Genomic DNA, 25,066 nt, shown 5'->3' with positions numbered 1-25,066 from the left:
TTCTCTTTACATAGCTGACATGCTCTAGAAGCAGTCTGTGGATTTTCTTTTTTTCCATCAGACCAGGAGCCAACGGACTCCTTATCTTTGCTCTCTTATATTATAAACACTCATAATAGCTCAGTTCTTATCTTACGGATAAGAATGTGGCTTAAATAAGTAGTTTAGTGATAAGGTTTATTAGATGACAGGTACAAAGTGAAAGTACCAAAAGAAAGAAAGATGGTCCAGCTTCACTGAAAAATACTTGAGGCTTTATTCAATCCTGTGCAGATAAAAACCAACATACAGCAATGCAGAAAATATTTTCTGCATTGCTGTATGTTGGTTTTTATCTGCACGGGATTGAATAAAGCCTCAAGTATTTTTCAGTGAAGCTGGACCATCTTTCTTTCTTTTGGGATCCGTTGTGCGCCCAAGGTTCAGGGCGAGGTCCGGGCTCCTGGCTTCCTGTGGAAGAGCGCAGCATTTTCCAGTGTTCCTTCAAAGTGAAAGTACCAGTCGCACAGTAAAAAAAAAAAAAAAAAAAAAACTTAACCCTTTGTGACAGAACAGCTCAATATTTTAATTAAGTCCAATTGTAAAAGTAATTTTTAGCCAAAAATGAGTAACATGCAATCACAAAAAAATTGCCTCGGAAGGTGTACATAGCCTTTAAATGACCTGTTACGCTGACCTGTTACATTTGCATTTGGCAGCTGAAGACATCTGTGTTGGTCCCATGTTCATATGTGCCTGCATTGCTAAGAAAAATTATGTTTACATATATGCCAATGAGCCTCTAGGAGCAATGGGGGTTACCCCTAGAGACTCCACTCTCTATGCAACTGCCGCACCCCTGCACTTTGATTTCACGGTCTCTACCTGTCAAACATGTAACAGGTCAGCCAGTTTCATAGATACAAATGTGCTGACAGATGCCCTTTAAAAGGAAAATGTCACAATTGCCATAGACTGCAATACTAAAACTACAATATTGCAGCCTATGGTATAAGCAAATGATAGTTTTAGTCCTAAGGGTATTTAAAAAAAAAAGTAAAAAAATCGCCCAGCATTGCTAATTTTACATCTAAAAATATACAATAAAAACAACATTGTGTATGCAGTCAGGTCACAGTGCAGCACAGGCCCAGAGAAGATCAGGGAGTGTGACTGCAGGAGAGTAGAGGCGGAGCAGGAGAGGTAAGAGATTTTATTTATTTTATTTCTAATGGGCATCTGATCTGAGGTCTGACATGGAGGGACTGATGTGAGCTCTGATAGTGGTCTAATCCAGTGCTTCTCAAATAGTGGGGCTCGTTTGACCTCGGCAAACACTGTGATATTGGATGTCCAGATCGGATTATCCGACTTACTCGCAAGCGGCGTCCCACACGGCGTCGGTTGCCTAGCAACTCTGCGGCTGGAGAGAGGGAGCAGCGCGGCGCGATCACTGGAGATTGTCCCAGCGCAGCCCCAGTAGCAGCCCGACGCGGAGGACCACGTGACCGCCAGCGCACGTGACACATGCAGAGGACCCGTGGAGACATACAGGAATCAATACGCCGGTTCCTAGTGCCACTCACAGAGGAGAAAGAGCAGGACGCCGGCATCTCATTAAGGCAGAGTCGCAAAGATACATCCGCAGCATCACCAGGTGGGAAAACAAGAGCTGAAGCACAGAAAGAACATAAAGAGCAGGGGTCAAGGAGAGGAGGTAGGACAAACACAAAATCTGATTTTCTGAGGAAAAAGTATACGAACTAGAAGGCAGTACCCTGGATCAAAAGGAGGAGGGGGAAGGTGCAAAAAGACGCTCTGCAGGTAAACTAAGCCCTGAAGGTATAACCTAGATAAAAAAAAGAGCATAATAGCAGGAATGCAGGAGTGGAAGGGATACCAATAATAACGTGTACTATAACAATTTTATAGACAAATGATACTATTTACAGTCGCGCGGGGGGCGCAAAATGTTTTCTTCTTCCTGGGGGGGGGGGGGGGGGCCATGACAGAAAATAATTGAGAAGCACTGGTCTAATCTAATACGGTCTAACCTGAAGTCTGATGGAATTTTTTTTTTCTTATTTTCCTCCTCTAAAACCAGGGTGCATCTTATCAGGGGCGTTTTATACAGAAAAAAATACGGTATAAAAATTTGGTATCTTTGTAATTGTACTAACCCACATTTTAGTGAATGATGTAAAAATAAAAAATAAATTGGTATTTTTTCTTTAAATTCACAATAAAGTTTTTTTTTCAATAATGATCTGGGAAATCAAATTAGGCCATTAAAATTGTCCCTCATAGAGCTTTGTCATTGGAAAAATTTAAAAAAGTTATGGCTCCAGAGTTATTCCTACAGTGGGTCTGTGATATATGTTTATTTATTTTTCCCCAGAATTCAATTAGAAAACAAAATGAAAGCTAAGACTGTATCCACATGAATGTCTGTAGGTCAGGTTCAGCTGGAATATTCTTCATAAAAGGAAAAAAAAATTCTGCCAGTAAGAAATATTTTAGTGATTCACTATTCATACTTCACTTGTGCCATCCAAGCAGTTTTGTCTTTCAGCTTTATAAAAGAGATGAACTTGTGACCGGTCTGATGAAAGCAATAGTTCAAGCCGGATGAGCTGGAAAATGCTGGCTTAAGCCTCTGTGCACACTTGTGTTACTATTTCAGTTGCTTTTTGACAGAATATCATAGTTGTGAGGAATATGGATTATTATTTACTGTCAGACATTTTCCCACACCCACCATTTGCTGAAAGGTAGCAGAGGTAGTGAGCTCCACAGGGGGGGGGGGGGGCTGCTTCAAAGCCTTCAGATGGCAGAGGACCTCTAGCAGTCTACCAGTGTTTACAAGTTTTCACACTTCCATTCAGCCAGCCAGGAACCCAGCTAATGGAACAGGAAAGACCTCTCTGCAGGAGGTCTAGTCCATTCCCCCATTTCAATGGAATTTATCAGACTTTCTGGGGCCGGCAGTTCATAAGGAATTATGAATCGCCCGGCCATCACAGGCACAAACCGGATACATATTTGTTTACCTGTGGACACAATGAACAGGCCTGTGGTCATGGTTTGGTGGTGGGATGCCAGGGAAGGGAGATATACATATCTCCCCACAAAAACTAAATAACGGTACCATGCTTGGACTCTACTTGTAGCCGGAACCCAGGTGGGTCTGTTGGTCCCAGAATCATCTCCCTGTGTCCTCCTGGTCTGGAGCTATAAACCCTAAAGGGTTTTGTGGGTCATTGAACTGCCAGGATCATCAGGGAGGGAGGGGGACCCTTCCCAGAGGCGGGAAGAGAAGGGGCCAGCTACAGTTTAAAAGGCTTGTGCCAGCAAGCAGGCATGTCTTTTCTCTGAAGGAGGGTCACATTGTGTCATGTGTTTAGAGGGACCTGCAACCTGCTGAAATCACTGCCCTCCTTGTGAATACAACAAAGAACTCATCACAACCCAAAAAGGACTCATCCATCTGGTAAACTGACTTTTGTTCTGCTTAACCCTGTTTGTACCATCCCACCTGTATTTGTAACCTCAGACCACTGTATATATTCCTTGTGTGTATAGTGTTATTTCTAGTGAGCCCCTAAAGGCGATTAAATATACAATTTTGTGCTGTCTTGTATATCGATTACGAATCCCCACGTCTGTGTTTCGGCCTAGTTATACGCTACCGCGGGTTGGTTTCTTACCCTATATAATCCCGTTAGCAGACCGGGCTTATATCAAACAAGAAACTGGTGGCAGTCTTCCCGGGCTGAGAATGCACTGTTTCACTAGGGCAGTAAAAAGGCTCTCTCAGCTTGTTGCCTCTCTGTGCCCGTGTGGACAGGAGGAGTCTGTGAAAACTGTACCAAGACTGACCTTACCCGCTCCTCCAGGAGGGCGTAACGTCACGCCTAGGTAACCAGTGACCATACCGTATCTCATGAGCTCGACATAGTTTACGTCCAGCGTCATTCGGTGCACGAGGGGTACGGTATTCGTCACATATTGGTGGCAGCAAAGTGGGATTGAGATACTAGTGTGTGTGAGTGTAGGACCCATACTCCCAGACACTAAAGATTACCAGCAGTAGCTTTTGCCGCTGGAGTCTTAAGATCAGCTCAACACTAGACAGTCTGAGTGCAAATACAATAAGGTGTGTGTGTGCGCATCAGGTTGCAGTCTGTGTCAGTGATCATCAGTTGCAATGACGACCACTATCGCAAGGAGCAAAGCTAAGGAGATGGCCGATGCTATGAATGGTGGCGGGGAGGATGCAGTACAGATAGGGGGCCGAGAGGAGGTGGAAGGCAACTTTATTCAAGGTGAGGGGGAGCACAGCCAAAGCTCCCCAAGGAGCCAGTTGCCGGAGGTGAGTTCCGCGGTGGGCCTCACTCCACCTGCCCATCCCTACAGCCAGGCAGGCTCGACTGCTCTCCTACAGGCTGCCCTAGACCGTCTCCAGGCCAGAGACCAGGCCTCCTACGAGATCCTCATGGCAGCTGCAGAGCATCGCGAACAAGCAGGGGCTGCAGAACGTCACGAGCAAGCTACAGAACGACGTGAGCAGGCCGATCATCAACTGCAAGTGCTCCAGCTCCATGTCCAGCAGCCCTCCTCAGCCCGATGCAAGTATCCAGAAATCCAGATTCCAAAACTGTGGGCGGAGGACTTCCCCCTGCTGGACAAAGATGGGGACTTGGACACTTTCTTGTTGGCGTTTGAGACGGCCTGCCATCAGTACCAGCTGCTGGAGGACCAGTGGGTCAGATTCCTAACACCACATCTCAGGGGAAAAGCCCTTGAAATCTTCGGGAACCTGCACAGCGAGATCATCCTGAGCTATGAGGACATCAAGCAGGCTCTGGTCCGGCAGTACAACTTAACCCCTGAGTCGTACCGGAAAAAGCTCCGAAGTTTGCAGCGGGGTCCTACACAGAGCTGGGCCGATCACATTGGATTGGAGCTCGCCACCGTCCAGCAGCTGAAGGAGCTCATTGCTACAGAGCAGTTCTTGTGGAATTACCCGGAGGACCTCTAGCAGTACCTCCGTGACCGGAAGCCAAAAGGGGGCCTCGGCAACAGTAGCCCTGGCTGACGAGTACACAAACAACCGGACTTCAGAGGCCCGGAAACCTGTCGGCTGGAGAGGGGGTAAGACACACTCTGCGCCCGCTGCCCCTAGGCACAAGTGGGCACCGGCCCCTGCTTCACTTTCCACGTTGGTGGGGAAACCCCGACTTTGCCACCTGTGTAAGCAGCCAGGACACTTCAAGACCATGTGTCCACAGCACCAGACGGACCCGTCTCAGTCTTCGACCCTAAAACCGTCCACTGTGTTGTGGGGGGTGGTGGGAGGTCCCTTAACAATTTTCAACCGGTCACCGTGGGCCAGGCCGTGCCCATGGGATTTAGAGACACCGGCGCTGAGATGACTCTGATTGATCAAGGAGTAAGGGAGGTGGGAGTATCCTCAAATATCCCAGCCAATGTTTTGCCTGGGGACGGACCTGGGGCGGTTTGTGTCTAAGTATGTGGCCGCTGACACCCCGAGGTCCAATCCCCCAGAATGTGATGTCATGTCCACCTCTGTTGATACTGTGAATGTACCTAACATGCCTGTTGATGGGGATGTAATGTGTGCCTCTCCCCTCAGTGGGGAGGGGGTCATTCACACCAGCTGTGCTGAGGCCCCAGGGTGTGGCCAGTAAGCATGCTGGAACCTGTTGTCCTCAGGTGTGGCTACTGAAGGGACAAGCAGGGGGCAGACAGCTGCGGGGGAAGAGGATGCAAATAAGGTCAGGGCTGTCCCCGGAGAAGTAGGGCTCCAGGGTAAAGCCTCAGTGCAGTGTATTTTTTGTTTGTGGGTCTGATCCCATTTACAATGCATTCCAATACTTCTGTATTGGAATGCATTGGCTGAATAAGTAATACAATGTGTATTACTCATACAGCTTCCTGCCTGTGAGATCCAGGGGGATGGATCTCACAGGCTCTTCACCGGAAGGCATTGCGCTGCCTTCCATGCCATCGGGTCCCCATTACAGCAGCACGGGGACCTGATGGCACCGCCGACCGCCCGCCGCAAACCACAGGTCTGAATCGTCACAGGACCCCCCCCCCCCCCCCCCCCCCCCGCATTGTTCTAGGGTGCCTGCTGATTGAATTTAGCAGGCACCCAGTTCCGATCACTGTCCGCCGCACAGCGGTGATCGGAACTACATATGACGTCCCCAAGAGGTTAAATGATCCCAAGAAAAAAAAACTAAATATTTTTTCCATTGGAAAAAAATGTAAACAAAAAATCCTCCGCATATTTGGTATCTCCGCATCCATAACTACTCACAATGCACAATTACTATGTAGTTTCTCATACAGAGAATGCAGCAAAAAATAAAATGGATGCAATACTGATGCCAGAAGGACGTCATCCCTTTTTTTTTTTTTTTTTGCGGGTCAGTGTTTTGCGGAGTGCAAAACACATACAGTCATGTGAATGTAGCCTTAGGGCTCATGCACACGAACGTATTTTCTTTCCTTGTCGTTCAGTTTTTTTTGTGGACCGTATGCGGAACCATTCATTTCAGTGGGTCTGCAAAAAAAAACAAACAGAAAAAAAAAAAAACGCAAAGGTACTCTGTGTGCATTCCGTATATCCGTTCTGCAAAAAAATAGAGCATGTCCTATTATTGTCCGCATTATGGACAAGGATAGTACTGTTCTATTAGAGGCCAGCTGTTCAGTTCCGCAAAATACGAAATGCACACAGACGTCATCCGTATTTTTTGCGGACCGCAAAATACATACGGTCGTGTGCACGAGTCTGTATTCTGATTTGTAGGTGGTGAATAATGTATAGTGATATATACCCCAAAATGATACCAATAAAAACTAAAAGTTATCCTGCAAAAAAATCAAGCCCTCACACAGAAAGTAAAATAAATAAGTTATGGGTCTTGGGATGCGGCAATGCAAAAACATTTTCTTCTTTTAAAAAATAAACGTTTTTTATTGTGCAAAATTATTAAAACGTAAAAGAAAAACTTTGTAAAACTATGTATTTGGTATAGCTCTAAATCATACTGAATAAGGTTATCAGTTTTTTTTGTTATGTCGAAAAATGAACGCAGCAAATTTTATAATGCAACTCTGTGGCAATATTGCTGCTTTTTCCCATCCCCCTCCCAGAAAAAGTTAAAGGGTGTCGGTCACCAGAATTAACCCTATTAAACTATTAAATTAGCACATCGCTAATGTCAGCTGAACCTAACTAGCCTATTCCTACTTTTATCTATGCCCTCGTTACTCCAGAAATATAACTTTTATAATATGCTAATTAGCCTCTAGGCGCACGGCGGGGCGTTGCACCTGCTCCTAGAGGCTCCGTTCTCCCACCTCTGGCCACGCCCTGCTACACTAGATTGACAGGGCAGGGCAGCATTGGTCTCCTACTGCAGGCCCTGTCTGCCGTGTAAATATCACGGCTGCGCGGTCCCGTTCTGTATTCAGCGCAGGCGCCGTGAGTGAAGGGCGCTCGCCGACTGCTGGCTTCCTCACTGTGCCTGCACTGAATACTGAACGGGGCGAGATTTCCCCAGCGCACAGGGCCGGCAGTTGGAGGTGAACGCTGCCTGGCCCTGTCAATCTAGTGTAGCAGGGTGTGGCCAGAGGTGGGAGAACGGAGCCTCTAGGAGCAGGTGCAACGCCCCCCCCTGCGCCTAGAGGCTAATTAGCATATTATAAAAAGTTATATTTCTGGAGTAACGGGGGCATAGATAAAAGTAGGAATAGGCTAGTTAGGTTTAGCTGACATTAGCACATTGCTAATGTCAGCTAGTTTAATGGGGTTATTTCTGGCGACAGAAACCCTTTAATAAAAGTTAATCAGTAATTTATGTGTACCCAAAAATAGAACCATTAAAAACTACAACTTGACGAGCAAAAAACAAACCCTCATATGGCTACATAAATAGAAAAATAAAAAAGTTATAGCTCTTTGAAGGAGACAATAAAAAAATAAATCAGTTGGTCATTAAGGCCCAAAAAAGGCTGGTCACTAAGGGGTTCATTCTTCAATCTAATAAAGTGAACTACTGTCATGGTGGTGTACAAATACACTGTAGCTGAATCACATTTATAGCAGAGCAAGGTGTGACATAGCAGACAATAAACCACGTCCTTCACACTACTGCCCGAGTACCCTATGAAACACTTCACAGCATCTAATATGTAGCTCTGGAGCTGGCAATAACCTTATAAAACATGATCTGGAGGAGAGCAGAACAACGTCTGATTTCATGAAGTGCAAGAGAAGGGTGACTTTCATTTCTGCACCATCACAGGATCTTTATAGCAGATACGATATATGTAACTGCAGATACAGACCTTACTGCAATATCGTGCGCCTTCATGCCCCTCCACATTCTGAGGTTTGACCGATTACTGCATTACCACCAGCCACCAAGAGGGGGAGTATGCAGCTAGGAGAACCACCACGTATGGTTCTACCAGGAGGCACCAAGTTTATATACCAAATACAGAAAAAAATAACCCAACAATTAAAGGATTAGAAAAACATGGCTACTTTCTTCCAACAGCACCATACCTGTCTACAGGTTAGGTGTGGTGCTGCAGCTCAGCCTAATTTACGTCAATGGAGCCAAGCTACAATACCAGATACAACCCATGGACAGGTGGAGTGTTGTTTGAGAAAGAAAGTAGTCATGCTTTTCTAATCCTGGACAGCCCCTTTAAGTGGCGCTTGCATTCATGGGAATTCTTCAGATTTACCTTTTTAAGTCCATCTTCCACTCCAGGTATGATCATGATACAGGCCACTAAGGTCCCAAGAAGAAGGAATAACGAGAATGTCAGCCGGGTTATAGTTGAATTCTTTGTAGAAGGGCAACATCCACAGAGGAGGCATGGTGCTGTACCACATAGACAAGAAGCCTATGGACAGAAAGAGAAATAGTAAAGACTACAGGCATTTTCAGCTATAACATTTAAGTACTAAGTTTTTTACTAAAAAACTTGCTTTGTCTGCAGATTCTGTGTTACACAGAACGCAGCAAGCTGCAGAATGCTGCGATAAATTAGTCAGCGAACGCTCTGTCCCTTCTTTGATCTCTCAAATCTAAAAATAATAGATTTAAATGAAATAGGATTTATGCTGAGTTTTAAGAGACGTCAGGGAAGAGCTGCAGACTAAGGCTACTTTCACACTTGCGGCAGTGTGATCCGGTGGGCAGTTCCGTCGTCGGAACTGGCCGCCGGATCCGCCGATCTGCCGCTGACTGAAAGCATTTGTGAGACGGATCCGGATGCGGATCCGTCTCACAAATGCATTGCAAGGACGGATCCGTCTCTCCGCTTGTCATGCGGACCGACGGATCCGTCTTGTACATTTTTCTCATTTTTACCGATCTGCGCATGCGTATGCCGGAACGACGGATCCGGCATTCCGAATGCCGGATCCGGCGCTAATACATTCCTATGGGAAAAAATGCCGGATCCGGCGTTCAGGCATGTCTTCAGTTTTTTTCACCGGAGAGAAAACCGTAGCATGCTGCGGTTTTCTCTTTTGCCTGATCAGTCAAAACAACTGAACTGAAGACATCCTGATGCAAACTGAACGGATTGCTCTCCATTCAGAATGCATGGGGATATGCCTGATCAGTTATTTTCCGGTATAGAGCCCCTGTGACGGAACTCTATGCCGGAAAAGAAAAACGCAAGTGTGAAAGTACCCTTAGCCATCAGAGAGAGAGGCCTCATGCAAACGACCGTTGTGTGCATCCGCGTCCGTTCCGTCATTTTTCACAGTTTAGCGGAGGTCCCATTCATTTCTATGGAGCTGTGAAAAAAAAAAATGATAGTCTTCAGTTTTTTCTCCGCATCCGTGATTCCAGTCCGTCAAAAAAATATAACCTGTCCTATTCTTGTCAGTGGAAAACAGAGGACGGACCCATTTAATCAATGGGTCAGTCAAAAAAAAACGGATGTACAACTGGTATTTTATCCGTGTCCGTTTTTTTCTACAACACCTTGGTGCAATAAAATTACACTTTTCATTAAGGCTACTTTCACACTTGCGTTCGGGGCTCCGCTTGTGAGTTCCGTTTGAAGGCTCTCACAAGCGTCCCCGAACTGATCCGTCCAGCCCTAATGCATTCTGAGTGGATACGGATCCGCTCAGAATGCATCAGTATGGCTCCGTCTGTCCTCCGCTCCGCTCAGCAGGCGGACACCTGAACGCTGCTTGCAGCGTTCGGGTGTCCGCCTGGCCGTGCGGAGGCAAACGGATCCGTCCAGACTTACAATGTAAGTCAATGGGGACGGATCCGTTTGAAGTTGACACAGTATGGCTCAATTTTCAAACGGATCCGTCTCCCATTGACTTTCAATGTAAAGTCAAAACGGATCCGTTTGCACTATCATGAACAAAAAAAAATAAAAAAAATTTTTTTTTTTTTTTTTGTTCATGGTAATGCAAACGGATCCGTTCTGAACGGAGCCACCGTCTGCATTAATATGAGCGGATCCGTTCAGAACGGATCCGATCGAACGCTAGTGTGAAAGTAGCCTAACCTTCCTTTTTTTTTTTCCCCTGTCAGACAAAAAAAGGAAGACACAAGGAAACACAACTGAAGCAAAATCGGACACGGACCACTGAAGCCAAAATCACTGACAGTGAAAAAACACTGTCGTGTGCATGAGGCCAGAGGCTGATGAATTTATCACAGAGCAGTATCCTGCAGCTTGACGTGTAGTAGAATAGGTGCCGGCTACTAAAGCCCAACAGAGCAAAGTCTATAAATGAAAGGGACTGGCCAATTCTTAGAATTTTTGCTAAATGCTTAAAAAAAAAAAGTGCAGAATGTGGCCCTAGCAAATGTATTTCTCTCACCTCATTACTGGTCAGAAGGCCCCCCAACTGCCCATCCACTGTCTATTTACCAGTGTAGAGCCACTGCTGCCCTTTCCATGGCAACCAAGATGGCGCCAGTCAAGTGATTTACTTCCGTGATCACTTTCCTGGTTGTCCCTGGCTTCATCCTTTTCTGCAAAGGCGTCAGTGCAGCTAAGGATGCAGTGATCAGCTGTTTTGTGGTACCTCTAGTGCCAGGAACACACACCAGAACTACTTACCTCCATCCACGGTATAGTGGCCACAGCATGTTACTGCAGTATCTCGGTCCCAGAGAAACTCTCTAAAACCACATTTTTTACCACACAATAGGGGACATTAACCAAGATGGCATGTTACGCGGGGCTTAGTTGTTGTCCCCCCTGCGCTGCGATAATATAATAACAAGGTGTGTGCGCCTCGTCATACATCAGACGCATATAATGCAGTCCGTGCAGCAGTCTCAAAACTATGTTGTAGTTTTTCATCTACTGAAAAAGTTACAAATTTGGCATTGAAGCCCCCGACACCCTCGTCCCACCTATATGTAATACATACGTAAACATTGGAAATCATGTGCAACAAAATAGTCGCACAGGGTAAAAATAGTCACAAAAATGCCCTTTGCGACTATTTCTATGCTAGATAAGCTTTAAATGGGTTGTGTCACTTCAGCAAGTTGTATTTATCATGTAGAGAAAGTTAATACAAGGCACTTACTAATGTATTGTGATTGTCCATATTGCCTCCTTTGCTGGCTGGATTCATTTTTCCATCACATTATACACTGCTCGTTTCCATGGTTACGACCACCCTGCAATCCTATCACTGGTGGCCGTTCTTGCACACTATAGGAAAAAGTGCCGGCCTCTCTGGTGGCCAGGACTGTGGGACCGCAAATACTGTAGGCTAGTGGCTTTTTCCTACAGTGTGCAAGCACAGTCACCGCTGCTGGATTACAGGGTGGTCATAACCTTGTTAGCGAGCAGTGTATGATGTGATGGAAAAATTAATCCAGACAGCAAAGGAGGCAATATGTGCAATCACAATACATTAGTCAGTGTCTTGTATTACGGTAACTTTCTCTACATGATAAATGCCATTTGCTGGAGTTTCGACAACCTCTTTAATAAATTACCGCCAATATGTGCAATTCAATAAAAAAATATTATTGGTGCAAAGGTTTCCACAGCCTTGAACACAAATTTAAGAAATACTAAAAGTATTGTAATGTAATGTATTGAGGTGGGTTAAAGAGAATGACACAAACAAAACACATGAATAAACATGTCCCATTTTGCGGAAAGGCATGGCCAGCCCATTGATAGAAATGCCTATTCTTGAGAGCAGACAAGAAAAGGACATTCTCTATCTTTTTTGCGGGGCCACAGAATGGAAGTACAGATGCGGACAGCACACAGTGGTCTGTCTGCATCTTTTGCGGACCTATTGAAATGAATTTTGCGGAACAGATGCGGATACAAATATACAGTCTGAATGAGCCCTTAGTGTAGCAGAAATCTGAAACGTTGAGAGAGTGAATAAGTAATTGAGAGTGCGAATTGCTCAGCTGTTCAGCAGACATAGGAGGCCTGAGGAAGGGGGAAAGCGGCTCTCACACAAAAAGAGGGTTAGATATGAAGCCAAGAGGCTGGGGGCACAATAAAGACTCCAGCACACATCCAGTGTTCTGCCCAGTAACCACACACCAGAAAGCACTACATGGAGGAAACAATATAGGCACATTCTGAGCAAACTGGCATTGGCGTTTCAGCAATTCTTCATACCTACAAGCACGGCTGAAGATAGCTGGGGAAAAATGACAGATGAAGCATAAAATGTGGCAGCACAAGGACAATCTCTAGGGTAGACCCTTCAGGCCTCGAATGTGACACTTTGGAGGAAGAGCTGGGTAAAAGCTTGGGACCTGATGGCTTTATAAAGTCCTGAGGGAATACGTCTGTGTGCCGCAACTTTAGGCCAATATCCCATCAATGTGGATGTAAAACGCACACCAAAATCCTAGCACTGCTTCTTCTACCTTTAATGCCCAGCCTCATCCACAAGGAACAGGTTGGGTTTGTTCTTGGCCATGAGGAGAGGGACAATACTATTAAAGAGAACCTATCACCACAATCTGCAGTGCCCCAGACCGGGGTACTTCCAAACTGCTCTTTTTCTTTAATGCTATTTAATATTATCTTACCTGTTAATGCCTTGTAATATACTCAGTATAGCCTTTGCATGGTTTGGTCAGGGTAAAGCACCCCGACTCAGCCTGGAAGTGTGGACCTAGAGCCACCCCTAGCTCAGCCTAGTCTAGAGTTAGCAGAGTTAGGCCTCATGCACACGACCGTTGTGTGCATCCGTGTCCGTTGTTCCGTTTTCCGTGATTTTCTGCGGACCCATTGACTTTCGCAAAATGCACCGTTTGTCATCCGTGTCCGTGATCCGCGTTTCCTGTCCGTCAAAAAAATATGACCTTTCAAGTCAATGGGTCCGTGAAAAAACACGGATGCACACAAGATTGTCATCCACGTCCGTGATCCATTTTCAAGGCAAACTTGACTTAGATTTTTTTTTTTCACTTTTCTGGTCTGGTGATCCTCTAAAAATCAAGGAAGACCGTTTTGTGGACCGTAAAAAAATACTGTCGTGTGCATGAGGCCTTAGTGCCAGCTGTGACACGTACTCCACCCCTCATAAGACCAGGCCAAAGTTCCAGAGAATCACCATCTCGACCGCCTCACTACGTTTACAGTACTCCAGAAGGAGAAAAAAAACCTAGAAGGTCCAGAATCTGCATGGCAGAGCGCTGGAGTCAATCAGACCAACTGTATCTTAATCCTGTACCCCTCAGCTGGGAATTACAGCCACTATTGCAAGAGTAATATTGCCAAGAACTGATCTTCAGCGGGAAAAAGTTCTTCAATTCCCATCCTTCCATCAGTTTCATACATTGCTATCTGGGAAGATTTGCACTGTGAATTATTTGGAACTGTGTTTTGCTACCTTTGGATGTACTACAACTCCCATTGTGCACTTTAGTAAAGAGAGGAGAGGTTGTTTTCTACAACTGTCCTGGTTACTGACTCCAGCATCATGCGTTGGCCACTGCACCTACACACCCTGCCTTGCACCCATACAAAACGTTAACCCCAAGGGCACCCTGACTACCATCATACAGGAGCCCCAACAACAGAGTGTGCCCCAAGGGAAGAAAGGGTGCATCATTCTATCACTGCCCTGGCCCTAGGGAGCATCGGTATGGATTGCTACTGTGAATTATCATTACATCCAGAGTCACTACCCCTCCTATCCTCCAGGGCTTGCAGCAAATGGTATTGAGCAAGAGAAGGACGTGCTTCTTATATTTTGCCCAAACACGTGGACCATGGACCCACTAAAGTCAATGGGTCAGCACAGTGATGTGGTGAAACACGGTGGATTAAGGTCTCTTTCACACGAGCAAGTTTTCGTTTGACTGCGACGCGTGTAGCAAATGCACAGACATTTGTCGCGCATCATCTCTGCGTTCAGGAAAGATCGCAGCATGTTCTATATTGTGCGGTTTAACAGCTCTGGCTCCACAAAAATTAATGGGGCTTGTGTGAAAAACGGATGGCATCCGGATGCAATGCATTTTTCAATGATGGTTGCTAGGAGATGTTGAGTGCTATTCTTTAGGTGAAAAATGGATTTTATCCACATGAATAAAACTGAAACACTGAATTGCAGACAAAACCATCAGTTTCTTGCTGAACAGACCCCGACACATTCCATATCGCTTGTGTGAAAGAGGTCTAAACCATTTGCGTTATCTCACTAATTGTCGAGCTTAACAACGTAATCCTCTCCCAATGGTAGAAATCAAATTACATAAACCGTTCCTTTTTGTGTCTTGCTGGCTCCTGGCACCATTTGGTGGAGTTGATCCGTGATCTCCCCAGTTTGGAAGGATGTCATCTCTCTCTTCAACTCTCTAAATCATTCATCCCTTGTATTTGACTCCCAACGTGCTTTTGTATAGGTTTCCGGAAGGCACACCTAAAATTATTAAAGGCCTTCTCAGACTCTTTTAGGGAGCTGCCACACGTTTTGGCTGTGCTACATTTCTAGTGCAGCGAAAAAACGCATGTGGCTTTTGCAACAACATACCTGCTTTTATGGTGCGTTTTCTTCCAGCAAACGGAAAACACACAGCAATCCCATTGTGTTAAAGGGGTTGTCCCACAAAAAAAATATTCTACTGTTTTCAAACCAGCACCTGGACCTGAACACTTTTATAATTGCATGTCATTAAAAATGTTGCATAGCTACCGAGTTATTCAATAAAAATGTATCTCTATCGTGCCACTTAATTTCTTATTTCTTTGACCGGCTCACTGAGATGGTCGCACATGCTCAGTTTCATCCATCAACTGCACCCTGAGCTGCGATGGAGCGCTGAGACACGCCCCCTGAGCTGCGATAGGGAGCGCTGAGACACGCCCCCTGAGCTGCGATAGGGAGCGCTGAGACACGCCCCCTGAGCTGCGATAGGGAGCGCTGAGACACGCCCCTTGAGCTGCAGCAGAAAAGACACCCCCTGAGCTGCCAGCTTGATATAAATCTAGCAGAGCAATGAATGGGGAGATCTCTGGATCCATGTGAGGTACAGGGCTGGCTTTGTATTATATGATGTCCGATTTGCATGTTTTACATTAGTCAGGGGATAACCCTTTAATGAAACTATTTTGTAATTAATGCAATTCAGTTTTGCTGGTATATTATTGCAAAAAACGAATGCGCGTTTTGTTTTTTTTGCAGCACAATCCTTGTGGTCGCACCCTGATAGCCACCAGACAGATGATCCCCAGACTGCAGAGATCTGTTCTTCCTCTCTCCTGAGTCCAATGAGTGTAGACATTAAATCAGCTGATAAGAATGGAGGAATTCAAAACCACAGAAGACAACCAATATCTTGCCTTTTAGGCAACATGGCTGCCGGGGACTCAATATGGCTCCTTTCCTGGAACTCTGTGCTGTTCCTATATTAGGGTGAAACACACATGGTCATTTTTTTTTTTTGGGGGGGTGGCTGTTTGTGTCAGTTTTTCATGTTTCAAACGGAAGGAATTAGGCCGCTTTTACACAAGCGTTCAGTGAAACTCTCACCATTTTGCAAGCAAGTTCAGTCAGTTTTGTCTGCAATTGTGTTCAGTTTCTTCCGTGCGAGTGCAATCAGTTTTGATGCGTTTTTCATGCGCATGATAAAAAAAAAACGGAACGTTTACAAACATCTCTTCGCAATCATCAGTGAAAAACGCATTACTTCCGGGTGCAATGCGGTTTTCACTGAAGCCCCATTCACTTCTATGGGACCAGGGCTGCGTGAGAAACGCAGAATATAGAACATGCTGCGCTTTTCGCCCAATGCAGAACTGATGTGTGGGAAAAAAAAACGCTCATGTACACAGACGCATTGAAATAAATGGGTCAGGATTCAGTGTGGGTGCTGTGCGTTCTCTTCACGCATCGCACCCGCACAGAAAACTCATGTGAAAGAGGCCTTAAACTTCTAACTTTGGTTTCGAAGAACTGCAGTGGCTCCTTCCACCCCTAAAAGTACCATACAGGAAAATCCACAGCGTAGTACAGTACCAGCAAAGTGTATGAGATCAGACAAATCTCACGTACGTTTTGCAGATGTTTTCCGTGCAGATTTAAAAATCCACAGCATGTCAGTTATGTTTGTTGTTTTAGCTGCGGATTTGATCTTTTTCTAATGAAGGGCGAGATCTGCGGCCGCTGTTAGAAATTGCTGGAGCTGTTAAAAAGTGTCTGGAGCCTAGCGGTAAGGGCAGGTCCGCCACAGCCAGGCTAATTTGCAATAATTTCAGCTTTGAGTGCACGGACAGCAGAAGATGCATCACGTTTATTAGGAGGAATGTAATTAATTGGTCGGCTCTTCCTTCAATAGGGTTTATACTGAGGCTGGCATGTGAAACACCAGTCTTTAGTAAATGACCCCCACTGTGTCAATGGACGTCTACAGTTTCATTCGGTGTATACGCTGAATGTAAAAACCACAACATAGCCTTAGCGCTCGTGCAAGAGTAAATGTTAATGACCAGCTAATGTTTTCAGTTTTTGCCTATGTGTTTAAAGGGAACCTGTCACCGGGATTTTGTGCATAGAGCTGGGGACATGGGCTGCTAGATGGCCGCTAGCACATCTGCAATACCCAGTCCCCATAGCTCTGTGTGCTTTTATTGTGTAAAAAAAACGTTTTGCTCCATATGCAAATTAACCTGAGCTGTGTCCTGTACGTGAGATGAGTCCAGCGCGAAGGAGCCCAGCACCGTCCTGCATCCTCCAAATCTCCTCCTTGCTCCCAGACGATAGAAAGCTAGAGCGCCATAATCTCGTGACGCGCGAGCTAGCGCATGCACAGTGTCGTCATAATGTTCCTTCCCTGTGCTGGCATCAGCGCATGCAGATTACAGCACTCTGGATTTCTGACGTCAGGGAGCAAGGAGGAGATTTTGAGGATGCGGGGCGGTGCTGGGCTCCTTTAAGTAGTCAGAGCTTTTTTTTTTTCTCACGGATATGAAAAAGGTCTAGTTTTATGCAGGAGAAACTGCATTTTGGGTGCTGTTTGAGAGTATATATTGGTTACTGTATAATATAGGTACTTCTGCTGCTTGTTTTACATTGTTTACACTGTACATAATTCACACTGAATAACCTGTTGAATGAGTTGTTCAGGTTATTTCTGTTGTGTGGATACCCAAATAAGTAAATATATTTTTTTTTGTTGCCATTACGTAATGTATGCACAATAAAACTTATTATACGTAAAATAATTGTTTATTTAGGACCCATTCATACGACATGGGACTGCCATGCCCAGGTTGTGGATCCACAAAACACAGGCACCAGGGGTGGAGCGGACCTATTGGTTTCAATGGGTCCACGATCCGCCAGACGTAGCGAAAGATAGAACATGTTTTGTGGTGCGGAGGCATAGGCCCAGAAGCCCGTGTGGGGTCATATTTTATTTTATTTTTTTCATTTAAATAATTTCTAATTACATTTCTTTTCTTTTAAATCCCATTAAGAAATTACTGTTTTGCAAAAAGATTTTATGTGTATAGAGCAAGAATGCTCACAGAAGCCCTCTGCTCCCTGTAAAATAGCAACAACAAAAGACTGGGTGGTCATTAAGGGGTTAAACCAACTTCACTAATTGGGTTGTCTTAAGTACTGGGAATATTTCCAAAATCTTAATCTGTGGACAGATCAATAGGAACATCTTTCGCAGCCCCATTGAAATTAGTAGGTCTGCATCCGATGGGATGATAGATTCTTTGCCAAAAAAAAAAAGACCCTCTCCAATTTTGATGCCTATTTTATGCTTAAAGTGGGAATGGATGCAAAAACATGGAAGCATTGCGGTCCGCAAAAAACGGAAGCGGCCCGTGTGCCTTCCGCAATTAGCGGAACGGGCGGCCCATTGTAGAAATGCCTATTTTTGTACATGCTATATTTTTTTGCGGGGCCAGGGAACGGAGCAAAGGATATGGACAGCACATGGAGTGCTGTCTGCATCTTTTGCGGCCCCATTGAAGTGAACAGGTCCGCACCCGAGCTGCAAAAACTGCGGCTCTGATGTGGACCCGAAAACCGGTTGTGTGCATGAGGCCTTAAACTGCAGCCACCCAGGGACAATGTCTGCGATCGGCTGATAATTGTGACCACAGCATCTAAGGCTGAATGCACATGTCCGTTTTTCACGGCCGTGAGCGGTCCGTGGAACCGCGGCCTGGATTCCTGCTGAGAACCTGAGCGCACGGCGTCATTGGTTGCTATGACGCCGTGCGCTCCCTGCTGCTGCCACAGTACAGTAATACACTGGTATAAATCTAGATCATACCAGTGTATTACTGTACTGTGGCGGCAGCAGGGAGCGCACGGCGTCATAGCAACCAATGACGCCGTGCGCTCCTGCTCTCAGCAGGAATCCAGGCCGCGGTTCCACGGACCGCTCACGGCCATGTGCATTCGGCCTAAGGCAGTACACCACTCCTGGGGCCTGAACGGCTTCCCCGCACTGAAGAAACTCAGCCTATTACAGCTGTATGTAGGTGTCAGAGCTCCTCAAGAACATAGCAAATCTGCCATACATTGCAGTGTAAGGCAGAAGCGATCCGAGGATCACATATTCAAGCCCCCTGGGGTAGGGGCCGGGGCTTAAAAAAAAAGAAAAAAAAAAAAAACACCTCAAATCACCATCCCTTTCCCCATAATAAAAACAATTTAAAAAAAAATCATAGGCATCGCTCCTTCTGAAAATGTCTATAGTATTAAAGGGGTTGTCCAGGTTCAGAGCTGAACCTGGACATCCCTCCATTTTCACCCCGGCAGCCCCCCTGACATGAGCATCGGAGCAGTTCATGCTCCGATGCTCTCCTTTGCCCTGCGCTAAATCGCGCAGGGCAAAGGCATTTTTCTGAGTTCCGGTGACATACCGGGCTCTCTATGGGGCTGACAGGAACCCCGGTGACGTCACCGGCACTGATGGGCGGGATTTGGCTCTGCCCTAGCCAGTAAAACGGCTAGGGCAGAGCTAAAGCCCGCCCCTCAGAGCCGGTGACGTCACCGAACACACTGCTGGGCGGAAGTTACCGCCCGGCAGTGTGTTATTGTAAACACAAGAGCCTGTGCCCTGCGCGATCTAGCGCAGGGCATGGGAGCGCATCGGAGCATGAGATGCTCCGATGCCAGGCTCAGGGGGGCTGCCGGGGTGAAAATAAGGGTATGTCCGGGTTCAGCTCTGAACCCGGACAACCCCTTTAAAATATAAACATTTATCCCGTATGGTGAATTCAGTAATGGAAAAAGACAAAAAAAATGGCGAATCGTCCATTTTGTCACTTTACCGCCCCAAATAAATTGAATAAAAAAAGTGATCAAAAAGGTATCAATAAAAACTACAGTATAAAATAAGTTATGGTGATGCAGATTTAAAAAAAATTTAACTTTTTTTTTAAGCATTAAAACAAAAAGGAAGACTATACAAATGTGGTATTTCTGTAATTGTACTGACCCAAGGGAACAGGTCAGTTTTACCGCAATGGGGACACAACTAAACTTGTAAAACCGTTTCCAGAATTGAGGGGGGTTTTTTTTTTTTTTTTCCAATTTCACCCAATTTTGATTTTTTTCTGCAGCTTCCCACTACATCATATGTAATATTACATGGTGCCATTAGAAAGTACAACATTAGGGCTCATGCACACGGCCGTTGCCATTCTTGCAGTCCATAATAGAACAGTCCTAACCTTGTCCGTAACGCGGACAAAAATAGGACATGTTCTATATTTTTGCGGATGCCACTGAATAGACAAATAGATACACAGTGTGCTGTCTGCCTCTTTTAGGGCCCCATTGAAGTGAATAGGTCTGTATTCGATCCTGCGGACGAAAACTAAGGTCGTGTGTACAAGAACACCGGAATACTTGGTCACTTACCTGCCGTGGCTGCTGGATGGCACACGAGCAGTCTACACCACAATGAACTGGAACCCATGCATATGTACTGGTACCGGAACACCGTACCGGACTCAGTACAAAACAACAAACACAGGAATCAACTCGCCAGTAAAGCCTCATTCACACATACAGCACACGTACGTGAAACACTGACGTGTTCTCCGCAGACAGCACACGTGCCCATTCATTTGAATGTGTTTTAGCACGGTCAGTGGGTCCGTGTTTTTAGCACGGATGCATGTCCTATGTTGGCCCGTGTTCCCTCACGCCCATTATAGTCTATGGGTCTGTGAAAAACACGGATGCCATCCGTGTTTCACAGATCATTTAGAAGAGATGCTTTGAAAATTATTTTTTCAGCTGTTCAGTGTCAGTAAAACACGGACAGCAGAAAACTGACCCAACACAGATCCTTCACGGACAGCTTCACGGATGCACCACTGACCACCTTCTCGTGGATTTGAGCATGGACGTGTGAATGAGGCTTAACTGCCTGGTCCCCCACGCAAACAGGGTGCATGGCGGCCCCAGGCAGAGCTGCTCACTGACTCGTTGTTCCCCCTCCGGGGGACCCAGGATCCCTCTCACCGAAGGCACAGACAGACAGGGGAGTGTCTAGCATCCAGGCATGGAACAAGGCACAGACCAGACATGGAACAACAACTGGACATACAACACAAATCCTGAACATAAACCACACCATACATAGAAACAGGTAAGGTAGGAAGACATGGTAACAATGGGATGACATTGATGTCTCACTGGGTGGCCCTCAATAACTGGGTAGATGGAATACCCAGGACAGGAGCATAGCTCCAGCACCAACAGAGGCTGGAGGACAACAAAACTCCAGGCTACCAGTCACAGGCAAGATAAGCACCTAGAGACCACACCCAGCCAGGTAGTTAACCCCACAAGCACCAGACAGAGAAGGGAAACAAACCTTAAAGGAGAAGAAGTGTACACACATGCTGCATAAACTACACGTTGCCCCAGGCAACCTGCATGCACAGCAAACGTGTCACGGCAAACAACAGAGAACGAGACACAGCCGTGACACTGACACAAGACTCTGACGAGGTAGGAAACAAAGGCCTCATGCACACGACCGTGGTGTGTTTGGCGGTCTGCAAAACACGGATGGCGTCCTTGCGCAAAGCATGGACAAGAATAGGACATGTTATTTTTTTTTTGCGGGGCCACGGAAAGGAGCAACGGATGCGGACAACACTCCGTGCGCTGTCCGGATCTTTTGCGGCCCCATTGAAGTGAACGGGTCCGCATCCTAGCTGCCAAAACGACGTCTCGGATGCGGACCAAAACAACGGCCGTGTGCATGAGGCCATAGCTGATCTTCTGTGATAGATAGAGAAGATTTCTTTAAACACTTCTCAGTCTTAGGGCTCATGCACACAACCGCATGCCCTCCGAGACATACGGTCCGTGATCGGACCATATGTCCCGGAGCGGCATACATCGTGCATCGGGCCGCACGCAGTACTATTGTCCTGCACTAATATAATCATATGAGTGCAGGCAGCCTGATGTGCACAGCATCACTGTAATCTATGATGCTGTGTGCACGATGTATGCCGCTCCGGGACATATGGTCCGCTCACAAACTGTATGTCTCCGAGGGCATATTGTCGTGTGCATGAGCCCTTAATTGTACAAAGACAAAATAGGAAATCCACACAGGTAAATGTCTGCTCAGAAAAAAATCCGCAAAGTGTACATGAGATTTGTGTACTGTACTACACTGCTGTTTTTCCGCACAGGAATATTCACGGAAAAACCACATGTATTCCGCAACATGTACAGGTGACCTTCACGTGGTGTGCGGTTTTACTCCACAGTGGGTCCGCAAATCCAGAGATGCAGTGCAGAAGCACGGAACGGAAGCACTAAAGGAGTGTTTCCGTGGGGTTCCAATCAGTGCTTCTGTTCTGCAAAAAAATAGAACTTGTTTTATCTTTTTGGGGAGCGGACGGATCACTGACCCATTCAAGTTGAATGGGTCTGGATCCGTCCTGGCCTCCGCACTGACATTGCCCGTGCATTGGGGACCGCAAATTGCGGTCCCCAATGCACGGAACGGAATCACAACGGCCGTGTGCATGAGGCCTTAGGTGCAGAAGTAGACCTGCCGTGCGGATTTTGAAATCTGTAGCATGTGAATTGTTGCATTTTTCTCGTGCGGATTTCACCTTTTTAACAGAAAATCTGCATCAAAAACAACACATTAAATGCGACAAAACTAGATAAACAGTGCGGATTTATATGTGTTTTTTGTGCAGTTTTGGCGCCGATTTCATGCGGATTTTCTGCACCCAGGCACCCTCAAGGAGGCAGTGGAAATGACAACTACAGAAGGCTACCCACCAAAACTCATGGACAGGGACAAGGAGGTCACCAACTAGAGATTCAACAAAGACGCCATAGATAACTCTGAAGGAGCTCCAAACATCCACAGCGGAGATGGAAGTATCGGTTCAGAGGACCGCTAGAAGGCTACTTTTATACAAAGCACAGCCCCTCTGAGCCTGCAGCACCATATTGATCTACGATGCTGTGGGTCCTGCCCGACCGCGGGTACAGTGGATGGCCAAGCTACCGTACACAGGCTGCAGCCTATTACCAAACACAGTTTACGAAAAGAAGTTTCCCAACATCCTTTAAGTGCGTTACCTCATGCTATACTAACAAATATCATAGTGCTCAGTCACACCCGTCTTTCTCATTGAAAAAGTGGGGCCAATACATTTAAATAGCATTTTTCACATGCGTCTCGGTACTGGGTTTTAGCCCATTAAAGTCAGAAGCATGGTACATACTGCTTCTGTTTTTTAACCTCTATTTCAACAAAATTGCAAAAACAGCAAAAGAATAGTAAAAAAATAAAAATAAATAAATACACATGGAAAAACATACACCACACAACAAAAATGGATATCGTACAATTGTTAAAAAAGAGCCATATACTAATGTGATGGACCCCTAATATGTTCCTTTGTGGGGGACCCTGGGTATTAAAAAATGTGGTGTACTATGCTTTCAATACTGATGCATACCACCCAAATGAATACTGTTAAGGGGTATTCCAGCTAGGATCTCCCCTGTATGGGACTCCTGGAAATAGACCGGAGCTTTCTCTAGTGGTCCCGATAGAGAATGAATGGAGCAGCAGGGCACTAATCAACCTGCAACTCCATCAGGACCCCTGTTCTCATGGGGGTCCCCCCACTGATCAGGTCCTTATCCCCCATCCGGTGGATAGGGGATAACTTTTCCCAACTGGAATACCCCTTTAAATCCTAGGGATGCTTTCAGCATAGTGTATTTCAAACTAAGCAGCACAATGTGAACATTGTCTTTTTAGGGCTTTGGTTTTCTCACCAGTGGAAAAAAACAACAACACACAATTAAATGTGTCACAATCGTGACTACCTCATTTTTAATGAAACCGCCAAGCAATCAGGTGATCACCAAGTTCCACAATCCCCAGCGACTTGCAGTTATCTCCAGGTGGGCTCTGGTCTGACCATCCCTTTCCTACTCCTCCAGCCCATCCGCCCTAACAGGCCCTCCTCTCAGGAGCAGTGTGGGCTCCCATGGTGGTCTCCCCTCAATCACACACACACTTGTCATTCTAGGATCACATAAACCCATCGGTTCAATGGCTGCCTTGCTGGCTTGACAAGTATCACCTATAGCCCCAGCCTTACTCCATATGAGCAGCCATTCAAACAAGGCTCATCCTGCCAAATGCTGCAAAGAAAACCGACCTGTGTGAACAAAACCCAGTCAAGCACCTCCACCCCATTCACAAGTATTACTGCACACTGAGTGTATGACAGAGCTAGAATCACGCCACAGGTAAGAACCGCAATAACAAGCCCTTCATGCGGCGCCACTGTCTATGCGGCGCCACGCAGCCAGTCCTGAGGTGGAACATGAGCCCGCAGAAGATGACGGGGGAGGGGAGCCATCCGTATCCCACACAGAAGTTCTAGAGGAAGATAAAGGTGGCGGCTACTTACACAGCTGAGGAGGGAGCACACTCCCAGGCACGCACCCATGGTCAGCGATGGTGCACACTCCCTGCCTGAGCCCAGCGGACCCGACACCCGGAGAGCCTAGCCCCGCCCACTGATACTGGTTCTCACCTTACAGCCGCCGCTCTTCGGCACTTTCCGGAAACTTTCGACTGTTGCTTTCCTCCTGCCGAGTGACGTGCGTTTTCCTGGTTTTCAGCCATTAGAGTTTACAGGAGAGCAGTGTGGTTATTACATAATTGGGGTCATTTATCAAACTGTATAAGGTAGAACTGGCTTTTGCCTATAGCAACCAATCAGATTCCACCTTTTATTTTGGACAGCTGCTTTGGAAAATGAAAAGGTGGAATCTGATTGGTTGCTATGGGTAACTAAGCCAGGTCTACTTTACACCAGTTTGATAAATAAGCCCATATACTCTTTACAAAGGACACTCACCCTAGGGTGGTAACTAATCTACTTCACAACCTATTGCGGAGCGCAGTAGTGAACAGGGCCAATACTTATAGTCAGGGGCGTAGCTATAGGGGGTGCAGAGGTAGCAGTAGCTACCGGGCCCTGGAGCTTGAGGGGCCCCAAAGACACT

General features: G+C 46.1%; 1 protein-coding gene across 2 annotated transcripts in view; it reads right to left on the bottom strand.

Moving 5' to 3' along the window:
• Window positions 1-24,602, bottom strand: part of SERINC2 (serine incorporator 2) — a 42,563-nt gene extending 17,961 nt beyond the window's left edge. Inside the window, exons 1-2 of one of the 2 annotated variants that reach the window (XM_044287940.1) lie at window positions 24,466-24,602; window positions 8,770-8,931 (exon numbers count right to left, since the gene is read on the bottom strand). In XM_044287940.1, the coding sequence (XP_044143875.1) occupies window positions 8,770-8,931; window positions 24,466-24,504 (201 nt within the window). In that variant the 5' untranslated portion in view covers window positions 24,505-24,602. Of the gene's footprint in view, window positions 1-8,769; window positions 8,932-9,728; window positions 9,768-24,465 lie in introns of those variants that run through there. The other variant, XM_044287941.1, reaches the window with a different exon arrangement.
• Between the last annotated feature and the right edge of the window lie 464 nt (window positions 24,603-25,066).

The sequence above is a fragment of the Bufo gargarizans genome, chromosome 3 (genome assembly GCF_014858855.1).
Source record: "Bufo gargarizans isolate SCDJY-AF-19 chromosome 3, ASM1485885v1, whole genome shotgun sequence".
Lineage (NCBI taxonomy): Eukaryota > Metazoa > Chordata > Amphibia > Anura > Bufonidae > Bufo > Bufo gargarizans.
The sequence above is the reverse complement of the archived record's forward strand: the minus strand, read 5'-3'. Positions and strand labels throughout refer to the sequence as shown.